The sequence below is a fragment of the Cannabis sativa genome, chromosome X (genome assembly GCF_029168945.1).
Source record: "Cannabis sativa cultivar Pink pepper isolate KNU-18-1 chromosome X, ASM2916894v1, whole genome shotgun sequence".
Classification (NCBI taxonomy): domain Eukaryota; kingdom Viridiplantae; phylum Streptophyta; class Magnoliopsida; order Rosales; family Cannabaceae; genus Cannabis; species Cannabis sativa.
In genome coordinates, this window is record NC_083610.1 from 78,862,163 (window position 1) to 78,874,650 (window position 12,488).

A 12,488-nucleotide genomic window follows, 5' to 3' on the forward strand; every position below is an offset into this window, starting at 1 on the left:
CTTTCATGCATATACAAATATACAGAGTAATCATCTAAATTAATATTTAACAAATGCCTCAAATTTGTTAAAAAATAAAAAACTTAAAAAAAATTGCCATAAAAAGAAAAAAATAAAGAGACTAAATGTATAAAAATTAAAATATGAGAATTTTATCGTCAATCATTCAAATACTAAAGCATATGTAAATTTTATAGTTTTAATTATTTAATTTTTTTTAATAGTAGGTATTATCATTTTAATTAATAAATAAATATTTATTATTGCTATTATTATAAAATTATTACTTTTTAATGTGTCATGCTTTTAAATTAATCTATTGTGTTTACGTATCGAGCCTAAACCCATAATCTTTTGTATCGTATCTAAGCACATATGTTTTTCGTGTCGTGTCAAAAAACACAACCTATATTTACAACACTATTGAGTGCTCATCTGCCATGGTGACACAATGCCATCGTGGGAGAGAGAGAGAAAGAGGTGTTGATAGAAGGGTTATTTTATCTAATGTTTGAAAAAAGGATAGAATAGTTGTGATGTTTATAAAAGCAAAGTACTACTACAACAACAACAATAATAATAATTATAATAGTTTGCCACTAATACATCATCTCTCCTTCATCTATTTGATGAGCAAGGGTGTAGAGCAACCAACCTATGTACCCGTTTGGCTTTGCACTTTTACCATAATAATAATTAGTCTCTATTTGATGATGAGATCCTATTTACATAACCCACAATGAAGATACATCTTCCCCAATAATTTACAAACATTTTGCAACGAGAAACAAGTAGATACATCATCTTAGTTCAGGTAGCGCCTGCAATTTTTTGAATTGCAGAAACATGGAATCTTCTTACCTTCATCCTCGTGGTTAAAATGGTAATCGTACGTGATCTCCTCTCCAGGGAATATGTCTCTCTCCGCGAAAAAGACAACCTGGGAAACCAGAACAAATGATGAAAATTTGCGGTCAAAATTTCTGCACTCAGATTAAATAGACCAAACCAGAACAGGCAATGCAAAGACTTTATATGGCAAACACAATGTTTTTTCAAAAAAAGAAAAAAAGAAATTGCAATATCGTACAAACATATAAACTTACCTTCTTTTCATTCCTTACAGAAATCACCTTGGCAACGCAATTTGGCTGGTCAATGTAAATAATAAACAAACAAACAATTAAATTAAAAGAGAGAAACTTGAGTGACAAAAGAAGTATTACACCCAACATCCAACAAAACCCACCTGACTAAAACCATTGTGAATAGAATTCATTAGGGTCATATAACATCTCATTTCGTATATTGATCGGATCAAAACTTTAAGCATGTTTAAAAACTCCTAATCTAGATTCGGCTAAAAGAAAAATGAGAAGAGAAACATTACCAGGCATGAGTGATTAACAAAGCGAGCAATTCCGCCTCTGCAAGTAGCATCAATTATATGCTCTTTATCTATCCTGAAAAAGTAGCAAGCACTTTTGTACTGAAGTTTTCTTCCAGACTGATACTCATTTTCTCTCTTATCAGCAACACGCAACCCTACGATCTCACCAATGTACTCAACAACCTACAAAGTAAACCAAAACTATCATTTCTGCAATAACGGTGAAGAACGATGAAATGTACTCAACAACTTGAAGATATCCAACCATTTCAGCCCGAGATATGAAGCGAGATGTGTAAAGACCAAGAGCATGTATGCCAGACTTGTAAACCACCAGATGTTTCCAGCCCATTGATTGTTTATAACGAGCGTATTCCTTCTGCAATTGGTGGAAAATTCATATAGTAAAATAGCTGTATAACATAAGCAAAATGTAGAGCAGTCCTCACCAAAATTAAAAAAAAGCTGAAGGGCACCTATGTGCCCGAGACCTTATAATTATTGGTGCAAATAATGTCAGATCTCACATATGTCAATTTAAAATATGCTATGACCTAAATTGCATAAATGGCAATATGCCATGTCCTAGGGTACCACACCCCTAGGATGTTGTCACCCTAAGGTACCTTATAGCAGTGCTGATAAAATTATGAGCAAGTCCAAAAGTAAGATCACTACTAGCCTTGTTAAAAAATTTCTACAATACATGTTAAAAACCTAATACAAAGAATGTACACAAAAAGCTCGAATATACCCGACAATCATGTTCAATGTCTGATATTGTCAATTTTGAATGTCCCTGTGCGCAAGATTTCTGCCCATTAATGTGAATCCAAGCATTTAATTGCTCTTGAGGAACATGGCATCCACCCCTGCCTTTAATTTGACTATAAAATTTTTTATACCAGAAACCATCTCGTTTACGGCCCTTGTAACCCTGCAGATATCCAGAAGAAACAAAGTGAATATAGACATGGATCCCTTTCATCTTCATGTGATCCGGTGGATGAAGAAGCAACTTTCAGAACTAAATAAGCCTTTATAATAACAGTTACCTCAGTCCTCGCACACGTTACTTCCTCTGACCCTGAACTACCAGTTACCCCATCACCTGGGTTACAATCAGATTCACACATTGACTGTGTAGCATGAAGCACACATCTTCCATAAAACCCAACCTTCTCATTATCAACACCTTCAACTTCACTTTGTAACAGACCCTGGAATCAACAAATAAAGTCAATACAATGTCATCCACCTACTCTGGGTTTGACTTCAACTATATAATGTCAAAACTCCGACAGTATTCTGCTTATTGTCTTAATCAATATTAGTTTACAATACTATAAAAACACACTCTAGATGAATGCGTCAAATAATTATTCAACTTCAGCCACCACGATTCTGAACTGTAGCTTTTATCCATTGTTAGCAAATGAAATTAAATTAGACAATTTTTCTAGGATGCTAGAAAAAATGCTATACAAATATGAAAATGTCTTGAATGATTATTCAACATTAGCCGATAATCAAGCTAATAAAAATAGATAGGGTTGAAGCAGACCTTCTGATGAGCACACCAAGGATGAAACCGGACAGAACAATTTAGATTTCTGCACTTTATACACGAACCCCCAGGTCGATTACAAATAGAGCAAACCTGGGAAATGTTTTTTTAAAAAAAAAATAAAAAAATCAACCATATAACCAGCCAACACATTAAAGAAAACCAAAAATAAGGTCATAAAAGGAAAGAACCAGTCTTTAAATAGTTGGGTACATATTGTTCTTAGCTATGATTTTATGATTACATATCAATCATATAATGAATGTCAAGAGACACAGCAAGCAAACCCTTTTCACTGTTTTCCAATATGTCTTGGTATGTTCAACAAATGTAATTACCACACCCACTTTAGCAATCTTAGTTGTGAACAAGTTCAATAACTAAAGTATTTCGAAAGTGTCATTTTAAATTCTTCATATTTTATATAGCTACTTCCATAAAGTATCACTTCGTTCAATTATTACCATATCTGCTCGTGGACATGAAACACCAGATACATCAAATGCACTCATAGTGTCAACATTTGGGCATCGTGTTCCAGGAGTCCAAAGCCCACAAACCATATGAATCCATTGCTTAGTTGTTGAATCAAGTAATCCTGCTGTTATACTATTATCTACCCTGAACTCACTAATGGGGGAAATCTGTACAGCATTTAAGTGACAAGGCATATCCACTTGGAAGACAGATGAAGCCATCGGTTTGGTATGTATAGGTCGAACAGGGAATGAGGTAGCGGCACCTCCACATTTTGAATCAGAGAAATCCAACCTGCTCAGTGAGTTTTGAAAAGGATTGGCAGAAAAATGCTTATTTCTAGACATGCATTCTATGTCCACATTCCAAACTCTCAAAAGGCTTCTCACAATTGTGCGAGTTCGCAATGCCTGAGTCATTGCACCATCTCCATAACCACAAAGAACACAAACCTATAAAATAAGAATGAAAATAAAGATACTATCACCAGTGAGAATCACAAATATTCACTAGAAAATCACAGGTCAACAGTGCAAAATAATGGAAGAAAACAAAAGATAAATATGACCAATGAGGCAGAGGTTAATACTAGAGACAAATTTTTGGTAACCTATATTATCTTCTTCCTCGTTCAGTAAGCTCTCCAATTCTTCCATTACAAAATAATAATAATAATAATAATAATAATAATAATAATACTAAGCCAAACTTCTAGCTCTTTCAAGTGCAATTAATACTTTATTTTTCAATCTGAAAAAAAAATACTTTACTTTTCATTAAAATAAATAAAAATAGATGGAAAACAACTTTTTCGATATTTCTCCTTCTGCCAAAAGATTTCTTTTCCTTGGTTATAAATTTTATGTTCCCCACAAATAATGATCCTTTCCCATGAAAATATACAAAAACCAACAAAAGCTGTAGAATAGCATACATAGCGGAAAGGAAACTAATTTCTTATTGGGAGAAACATTAAAATATAGAGAAACAAAAGGCAAAAGGCGTGTGTTAAATAGTACACGAAACAAGCAAATCAAATGTGGACTAAAATAAATAGTAGACTAAGCTCTTTCCTCACAATATTCTTTGAATTTGTACGGCATGGTCTGCAATACCAATTGCCTTTCGGTAATCTGGAAACGCCATAGCAACCTTGATGTACCTGCCATTTGTAAAATTTTAACAACACATAATCGGCACAAAAAGATAAGAAAAAACACTCATGTTGAACAGACTATCTATGACACATACTCTGATTAAACAGCGACTGCACTCCAGTATATTATTAATTTCATCTTCGTTTGAGCTACCACAGACACAGCAAAATGAAGTGCATGTTTGCTCTTGTAGAGATCTGCACCAATATGTTAAATGAAATACTCACAATATGATACCAAATTTCTCCAGTTATAATATAGCATAATATACGGTAACTAAATCCACGAGCTCTGGAAATTCTACTGCCTGAGACGTAACCCATAAGATTACTTTGAAAGTAATTTTTTTATCTTACATTTCAGCAACTTTGCATAATCCATGCTTCCTATCTTCATCATTCTTGCATGATTCATGCTTCATATCTTCATCATTCCTTGAAAGTTGATCCTCTATAATTTCAGAAAACATTTGAGATGAAGACTCATAACTAATGAAGGAAAAAACAAAAACATAAAATGAAAAACCAAGAACTGTTTACCATCAGTTGTCAGATCGTGAATACTGCGCTTCCGATTTTCTCTAGGTCTGAGCTTCATCCGAACATGGGGAATGCAATCTCCTTTTGCATTATCTTTCTCGGCTCTATTATTTGTCTCTATCTCCAACACAGAAAACTCTTCAGCGTACTTCTTATCTCTGTTGTCGCATCCATTCTTCATTGTTTCCAAGAAAGTATCCTCTTTAGTGATTTTACCAGAGACAGCAGTTTCATGGCTTCTACTTTTTTTATTGGTCTCCAAAAGGTGAAATGGATTACAGTTAACATCAGTACCACCATTTCCTGTTATCTTCAACTCTTCCATAGAAGTAAATAAAGCTTTTTCATTCTTGGGAAGTTTGCACCTTTTCGCACGTTTAAGGACTCTACCAAGAGGAACAATTTTTGCCGGTTTCGACATTTCTTCCACCAAGTCACTATCAGATAGTTCTCCATACTTCCCACATACAATTGGTCTTGATTTCCACCGACAAACATCTTCCTGCAAAATACAGGATGAATTCATCTCACTTGTGAACTTGTATGTCTTCACTGTTCTAGTCTCATTATTGAAAATACATTCCCTCTTGAATTTCTCTGCATTTGATGCCCCTGGAATTTCACAATTGCTAGGACTTTGTTCTGTGCAACAAACAACTTTCCCTCTGCTGTCATTATAAAGATTGCAGAGATCTCTTTTACGAGGAGGTTTCTTCGTGGAAGAAATTAAAGAAAGTTTATGGTTAGAATTATGTTGATCAAAACAGGATTCAAAAGATTTTCCTTTGCCATTGGACAAGAAAAGCATTTTTGTCCTTTTGGAGGAGTCAGAAGATGAAAATTCAGAAGAATTAGCTAGTTTGGTACTTTTATACTGTAACAAAGATGAACGGCCGCTCTTCTTCTTCCCCTTTTTCAAGCATCTATTAACCTTATTGGAAAGTGTCTCCTCGTTTAAAAGGGTTATTCCAGGTTCAAATTGATTTCCACCTTTCCTCCATGTCATAGTATCTATGAGCTTGAGCTCATCAAGAAGACTTCTCGATGGATGATTGTTTGAATTATTGGAAGAAGCATACTCATTCAAGTTAGTCTTGCCAATATCACCAAGAAATTCTGGGCTTCTTTCACTTCCATGTGCATCATCTGATGAGCAGCATTTCTCAATGCCGGACCCTTCATCATTAAGATTACTAATGCATCCAGTATTTCCAGCATCAGCACTAGAACAATCCATGTTGCTAACGTCAACTGACAGCTTAGTGATTGCAGGGGCATAAGACCCAGAAGAAATATTGGAAGTTTCATGCTCTGTAAAGGATTCAATTGCCTGTGTGGTACCAATATTGTGTTTAGCAGAAGTATCTCCACACATGGCATTAGTAATCCCTTTGACCTTGCTTGGGACATCTCTCCACTGAGAAGCATGGATAACAGTGTTCCTGAGTAGTTTCCCATTACATGATCCTCCTTGATCATTTTGAAAAATATGATTCTTACAGAACCTTGGAGAAATTACAGATGCTTCACCATAAGGCATCTCTGGTTGCTCCTTCAAGGCACTAGGAAAACCTCCAACAGTCTCCAAATTCTGCAAACAATTTTTATGGACTGGGTTGCAATTGCGCTGGAAACAAGTAGAAGGAACTCCAGAACATTTTTCCTGCTCTGATAGTCTAGCAATGTTCTTTTCGCTTCTACTATACAAACATTAAAAGGCAAACAAAAAAAAAGATGAATTTAATGATCTAGCCCAACAATGTTCTTTTTGCTTCTATTATATCTCAAACACTTCTTTAAAATAAAATATAATAGTAAAAAAAAAAGGATGGTGGTGGTGGTGAATTTAATAAAGTTCCTCTAGTTCCTTGAGGAAACTCGTGGCGTAATTTTCAATTAAAAAGAAAATATAAAACAGTTGCGAGTCTTGCGACACCGAAAAGAAAAAATATAACTATTTAAAAAAAGTGCCACAGAAAGCTCTGCAGGGGCTCTCTCTCACTACCAACTGATGGCCAATCTTAGCAATCAACTAGCTAACGTATAAAACTACTTTATACCAAATGTGAAAATGGACTAGTTGGCAATTAAAGAAATAAGACCTAAAATAACAGGATCATTTTTGAAAAAATAAAATAAAATAAATCATGATAGCCCCATTTCTAACCTCATAGAGAGCTGCTCATTTTGAATAGGGTCACTGGAAAGCTGATATGGCACAGCGATTTCTTTAGAATGTATTGAACTTCCTCGTATCAGTGATGATAAATCACAACAGCCACTCACACCTGTTTAAATACAATATTATTGTTTAAAATTTCCACACTACAACAAAACTAAGATTCCTGATTAAGCAAACTTCTCATTAAGAGATTTTTAAGTGCAATATTGTGTCATAAAAATAACAGTGAATCATCACAGAACTTACTAGTAGCACAAGTTGAAGGTGGGTGTGGTTTGGGGGCTTCAAAAACCTCTCTACTACTGGTATGACCAGGTCCATTACACTGGTCCCCACGTGCTGACGACTCAGCAAGAGAATGATGCAAATAAGAAACTCCTTCACGTCGTCCATTCCCTTTGTTGATTCCAAAAGAAGGAAAGGCATGTTTTTGTCCCAGCATTTGCCTCAGGGCAAGCATTCTCAAATTATCATCAACCAGATGAGAGCTAACACTAATGTTTTCTTCTCTATGAAAAGTTGAAGGCTGATCCACCAAACAAGAATATGAAGCTAAAGGAACTCCCTTTGTCACTTGAGATGGTGTAGTTATCCCATGCCCAATGGGTGAAGCTGAAGAACTATAATTCACATGATCAACATGCAGACTACTCCCAAAAGTACAGATGTTCTCAACATCATTAGATACGCCTCTAGTATCAGGTGCTTCAGGCGGTACACTAGCCAACTGATATATACTACAGCTGCTTCCTTGTGCAGCTGAAAGTGGAGGATGATAGGTTGAAATCTCAATTTGCTTTGGAATTCTACTCCCTGAATCTTTCACAAAGTGTGATCCACCCTCAACAAAACCTCCCCATTTCCCCTTGTCAATCATTAGTCCATGGGAACCTATTCCAGAGATGTTTAACTGCCTTTCTAGACCATTCCTGCTGTTACACAGAACATCAGATTGATCAAACTTGGCAAAGCGAGGTTCATCATATTGTGTGTCAGGAACAGTGTGCTCTATGACACTGGTCATATTATCATTGGGTTTTACTTGACTGCCATTCCCAACTAACAGGTTGAAATTGGTGAGTAGAGAAACCACGGCATTCTGAGATAAATTGCCTCTGGATGTCTCTACTGCAGCAGTGTTGTTGACCTTACCAAGATTCAACTGGTTTCGTTCTCTTTTTTCAAGGGAAGAACATGGTCCAGCAGAAAAGTACAAAGATTGTCCAACTCCCGCATTGCCCCAGTCTGCTACTGCAAATAAATAAATAAATGATCAGACTTATGTAGTTTGTTAGTCAAATTAAGAGAAACAAAACATCGGGTGGTATGATATAATAATGTATGCAAGCACAAATGAACTCTGTTTAAGGTAGGGAAGTCATCTTGACGCACTATTGTGTGTCATCTGCTCACGGGGGTGCAGCTTTGATGGATTCACAACTGCATCCAGCAGTTGTGGTCCAGAAGATGAATGTTCGGAATTTTTAGAAATTTGATATGGTTGTCCAAGCTTCAATTCAACATTTGAAAAGGCAGTATCCTTGCCTGCAAAGACACTAGCTGATGCATTTTTAAACATACAGAAATCAGATCTTTCACCCATAGTTCTCACATCCTGCATACCAGGAGCAGTAAATGATGAATTTCCATTCTTCAAATTAGAATCAATAGAAGCCACAATAGACTGATGGGGATCTTGAAAACCACTACCAACAGATCCTGAAACTGTTGAACATGTAGAGTGACGGCACTCAAAATTGTTCTGAGAAGTTCCCATGAAACTGCTGACGTGGTTACTGTCTTCAACATTGCTCTTGAGTTTATTTTGTAAGGCATCCATAAGATAACATTGCTCTGCATGAAGACTTCTTGGTAACACAGCATTGTTAAAAAGTTGCCCAGACCATACTAAACCTTCTGATGGATGAACCACAAGAGAGCAGTTACTTGAAACGCTGGGAACGTTGGGCAAAGTCATCTTCGGTTTCATAAAATCAGAAGTTGCAGATAATCCATCAGGCCAGTCCCAATCACTTCGATCTTCTGGAACCCTAATCTAAAGCATCATAAAAACGTCACGATCCAGTGTTCTCGATGCTTCAAATACATGCAAATAAGAAATTCAATTCTCAATTCAAAACAAAAAAAAAAAGAAAATAACCTCAATTGTAATTTGAATATGTACACACTGACTACAAGGAAATAGATACCCATGTTGAGCATGGAATCCCAAATAGATTAAATTTATAAAAAATACACCCTAAGTTCAGTACATCAACTCCTAAACCAAAGGGTTGGGAAATTCTACTTCATGGAGGAAAACAAAATAAAAAAATAGAAAAAGAAGAAAACTATTTTACTGATTTCAAAATAAAAGCAGTCGCACTAAAGGAAAAAAGTTTCTAAAGCATGAATACTAATAGGTTAACAAAGAAAACATATCTTTTATCTAGGGCATATTATTATCTGCAATGATTATTCTCAAATGGGCAAATGCATACCAATCACACATGTAAAATCCCATGAATAGATGCAATAGTATGAAAAAGTAACACGAAGCAAAATGAAAACAATCTAGAATACATACCCGAAATTTCTGGAAGTAGAACTTCCGCCACTGAGCTATGGTTTCACCATTGTCCATACGAACAGCATCGCCAGGGTTTGTATCATATAATCCTGAATGCTACACAATTAAAATCATTAATAGTTATAATGTGTGCCTAGTGCTAAGTGCTTAAGTCTAGATTAAGCAGAAAGCTTTTAGGGAGATAAACACACCAACCTCACAAAATTTCAAGACAGACATGTGGATGCAATGGCATGAGCAAACAATGCCAAGAAGACCTGTGTTGCTGATGAGTAGATATCCACCTGTTTGAAGAAAAAAAAACCGGCAAATCAAAAATCAGAAAGCACCACGTAAACAGTGCAACTTCTAATTGTTAGTATGAAATTGTTATATACCAAAGAAATTAAGAACTAACCAGTTCCCAAACAAAGAACTCGTGGACAATCACTCAAAAAACTATACGAGTGGTTGGAAAGAGAAGTGTTTGCATCTAATGACTTCAGTTGCGAAGTATGAGCTTTCATGACAGAAACCTTCCCGGCATTTGAAGTGTTTATACCATGCAATTCCCCAATTGAAGAAAAAACATTTGCATTTTCATTACCAGGAACCATGCAATGAATGGCTCTTGTTTCCGGGCATTGACTCCGAAAACCAGTGAAAGAGGAACAGCTACTAGAATTGGAACCTTCTACCACCCTACTTAAGATAGAGGGGCGAAAATATGTTCCATGTTGCAGGTTTTGTTCACTAGGATATTCTGATTGTAGCCTGCTAAATGTCAATGGGAACCCACTTCCAATATTGTTGACAGCGACACTATTACTATCACTCATAGGTTTTGAGTTCTGTAATTCTTTAAAATCATTCTGCAAGAGAGATGGGGACCCAGACAGGAGGGCCAGAAAAGAATTTCCAAGATTACCCTGACCAAATTTGTGGTGGATTAGATTTGGATAGCTAGTAAATGGGGGATCTTGCACCATTCCAAGTAGTTTCTGTCTTGAATCGTGTGAATCGTGGAGATAGGGATAACAGTGGCTGTTCCTCTCAGCCTAATTTAATTAAAGAGAAAAACAAAAATCAAGTAAGAATATGAAAATAAACATGGTAAAAGAACCAGAAATTTGAAAATGAAAACCACCACCACCACCAGCCACCTCAAAATTAAATATGTGCAAGAGGCTGGAAAAGCTCTTACACACTTGGAAACTCTGAAAATTTTAGAGGGAGGCAAAAGTAAAAACAGAAGAAAGCCAAAAACCAAAGCTGCCAACACAAGCAAAATGAAAAAGTATTTCTGTAAATGAAACTACTGAAGTGGAAAACGTCCATATTTACATAAAAATGAGGATGCATGAAGATTGATGAGTACATTATTGCTCAACGATGCCTCTTGATTTAAAAACGACAAATGCCTATATTAAGCCAAAACCAGGGTTGCTAATCAAGGGTTTTAAAAGAGAAATTAACTACTCCATTACTAAAACCAAAACCAGAACTGTTACTGGGATTGTCCAAAACAATACGGCCATCGTCATTTCATTCAAAATGTTTTTCGGCATTGCTCAAACCAACTAGGCAACGAGTTATTGTACTCTATAAACCTCGTTACATGTCTTCATATACACACACCCGTAAAAAGCTAGTACATGTATTTGTGTATTGTCTGTTCCTTCACCATAGTAGGAAATCTGAAAGCCTACAAATGCTAACGAACTCATAGCCACGCATTATCCTCTGTATTGTCTTCAAAATATATAAATATGTATGATAATGTATACATGAATATGAACCGGTGAAGACCTTACTAGTAGAAGAAGAGTCGGAACCAAAACACATGCATGCACAACTTCGAAGAAGATGAAAAGAAAAGAAAAAAAAAAACATCAAAATACCTGATTCCGGAGCTCCTGAGACGAAGAGGAAGCCACAGACGGAGCTGAAGACTGCATGGTCGAACTAAATTTAGCTTGCCACGAATTCTCCATCTCTCAAAGCTCTGAAAAAGCCTAGGCTTCCTCCATTAAAATCATCAAACGCAGAACAAGGTTTTCAGACAAAAAAAAAACAAGTATAACAAAAAATAAAGTCGCAATATATTTAACATCGATGTATACATTTCAGAGATGTATAATCACATTTTTCTACCAGTAAGAATCATTAAAGCGAGCCTTCAATTTAATGATATTAGCTTCTTTGAGAGAGAGAGTTGGTGAGAGTTGCAGAGCAACAGGAGCTTTACCCTTTACTCTTTTATGAGAAGAAGAAGAAGTATAGAGAGAGAGAGAGAGAGAAGCAACCTGATGATGTAGTTTCTCGAGGCAAAAAAGGGGCTGAATCGACAAGTTGACGCGTGTCATAAATTGCAAATGAACCGTTCGATGGCTCAGTTGGTTATGATAGAACGTTCTATGCCGTTAGATTGTATTTTGATAAATTTTCTTTGGCCTGGAATTTGAAAAAGAAAAAAGGAAAAAGAGTACTGGGGCAACAATTATAGTTGTTAAAAGAGTATTGTTTATCTAATAGACATGTCATTGTGATGGCTAGTAATAATTTTTAAAAATTATTATTATAAATTATGAGAAGTCTGTTATAATT

The 12,488-nt window shown here is 35.8% G+C and overlaps 1 protein-coding gene across 8 annotated transcripts; it reads right to left on the bottom strand.

Annotated features, from left to right (window-relative positions):
• Positions 1–557: 557 nt before the first annotated feature.
• Positions 558–12,163, bottom strand: LOC115698826 (uncharacterized). 8 transcript variants are annotated; one of them, XM_061106415.1, is made up of 20 exons: positions 12,005–12,162; positions 11,783–11,901; positions 10,300–10,939; positions 10,098–10,186; positions 9,900–9,998; positions 8,705–9,368; positions 7,559–8,563; positions 7,298–7,418; positions 5,131–6,830; positions 4,948–5,041; positions 4,686–4,788; positions 4,513–4,596; positions 3,422–3,886; positions 2,955–3,050; positions 2,446–2,610; positions 2,145–2,327; positions 1,656–1,769; positions 1,391–1,573; positions 1,107–1,151; positions 558–940 (listed from the first exon to the last, which is right to left on the bottom strand). In XM_061106415.1, exons 2-20 carry the CDS (start codon positions 11,873–11,875, stop codon positions 806–808), a joined length of 6,078 nt encoding a protein of 2,025 aa, XP_060962398.1. In that variant the 5' UTR covers positions 11,876–11,901; positions 12,005–12,162; the 3' UTR covers positions 558–805. The 8 variants fall into 8 exon arrangements, with proteins under 8 accessions (XP_060962398.1, XP_030481882.2, XP_060962399.1 ...); XM_030626022.2 differs by having other exon boundaries at positions 11,783–11,896; positions 12,005–12,161; XM_061106416.1 differs by having other exon boundaries at positions 11,783–11,896; positions 12,026–12,156.
• Positions 12,164–12,488: the final 325 nt, after the last annotated feature.

Excerpts from the sequence above, each read along its gene's own strand:
- LOC115698826 (XM_061106415.1), bottom strand. The coding sequence starts at position 11,875 with ATGGAGAATTCGTGGCAAGCTAAATTTAGTTCGACCATGCAGTCTTCA. Across the intron at positions 1,152-1,390 it reads TTGTTAATCACTCATGCCTG|CCAAATTGCGTTGCCAAGGT; the intron begins GTAATGTTTCTC and ends TACATTGACCAG. Across the intron at positions 941-1,106 it reads CTGTAAGGAATGAAAAGAAG|GTTGTCTTTTTCGCGGAGAG; the intron begins GTAAGTTTATAT and ends CTGGTTTCCCAG.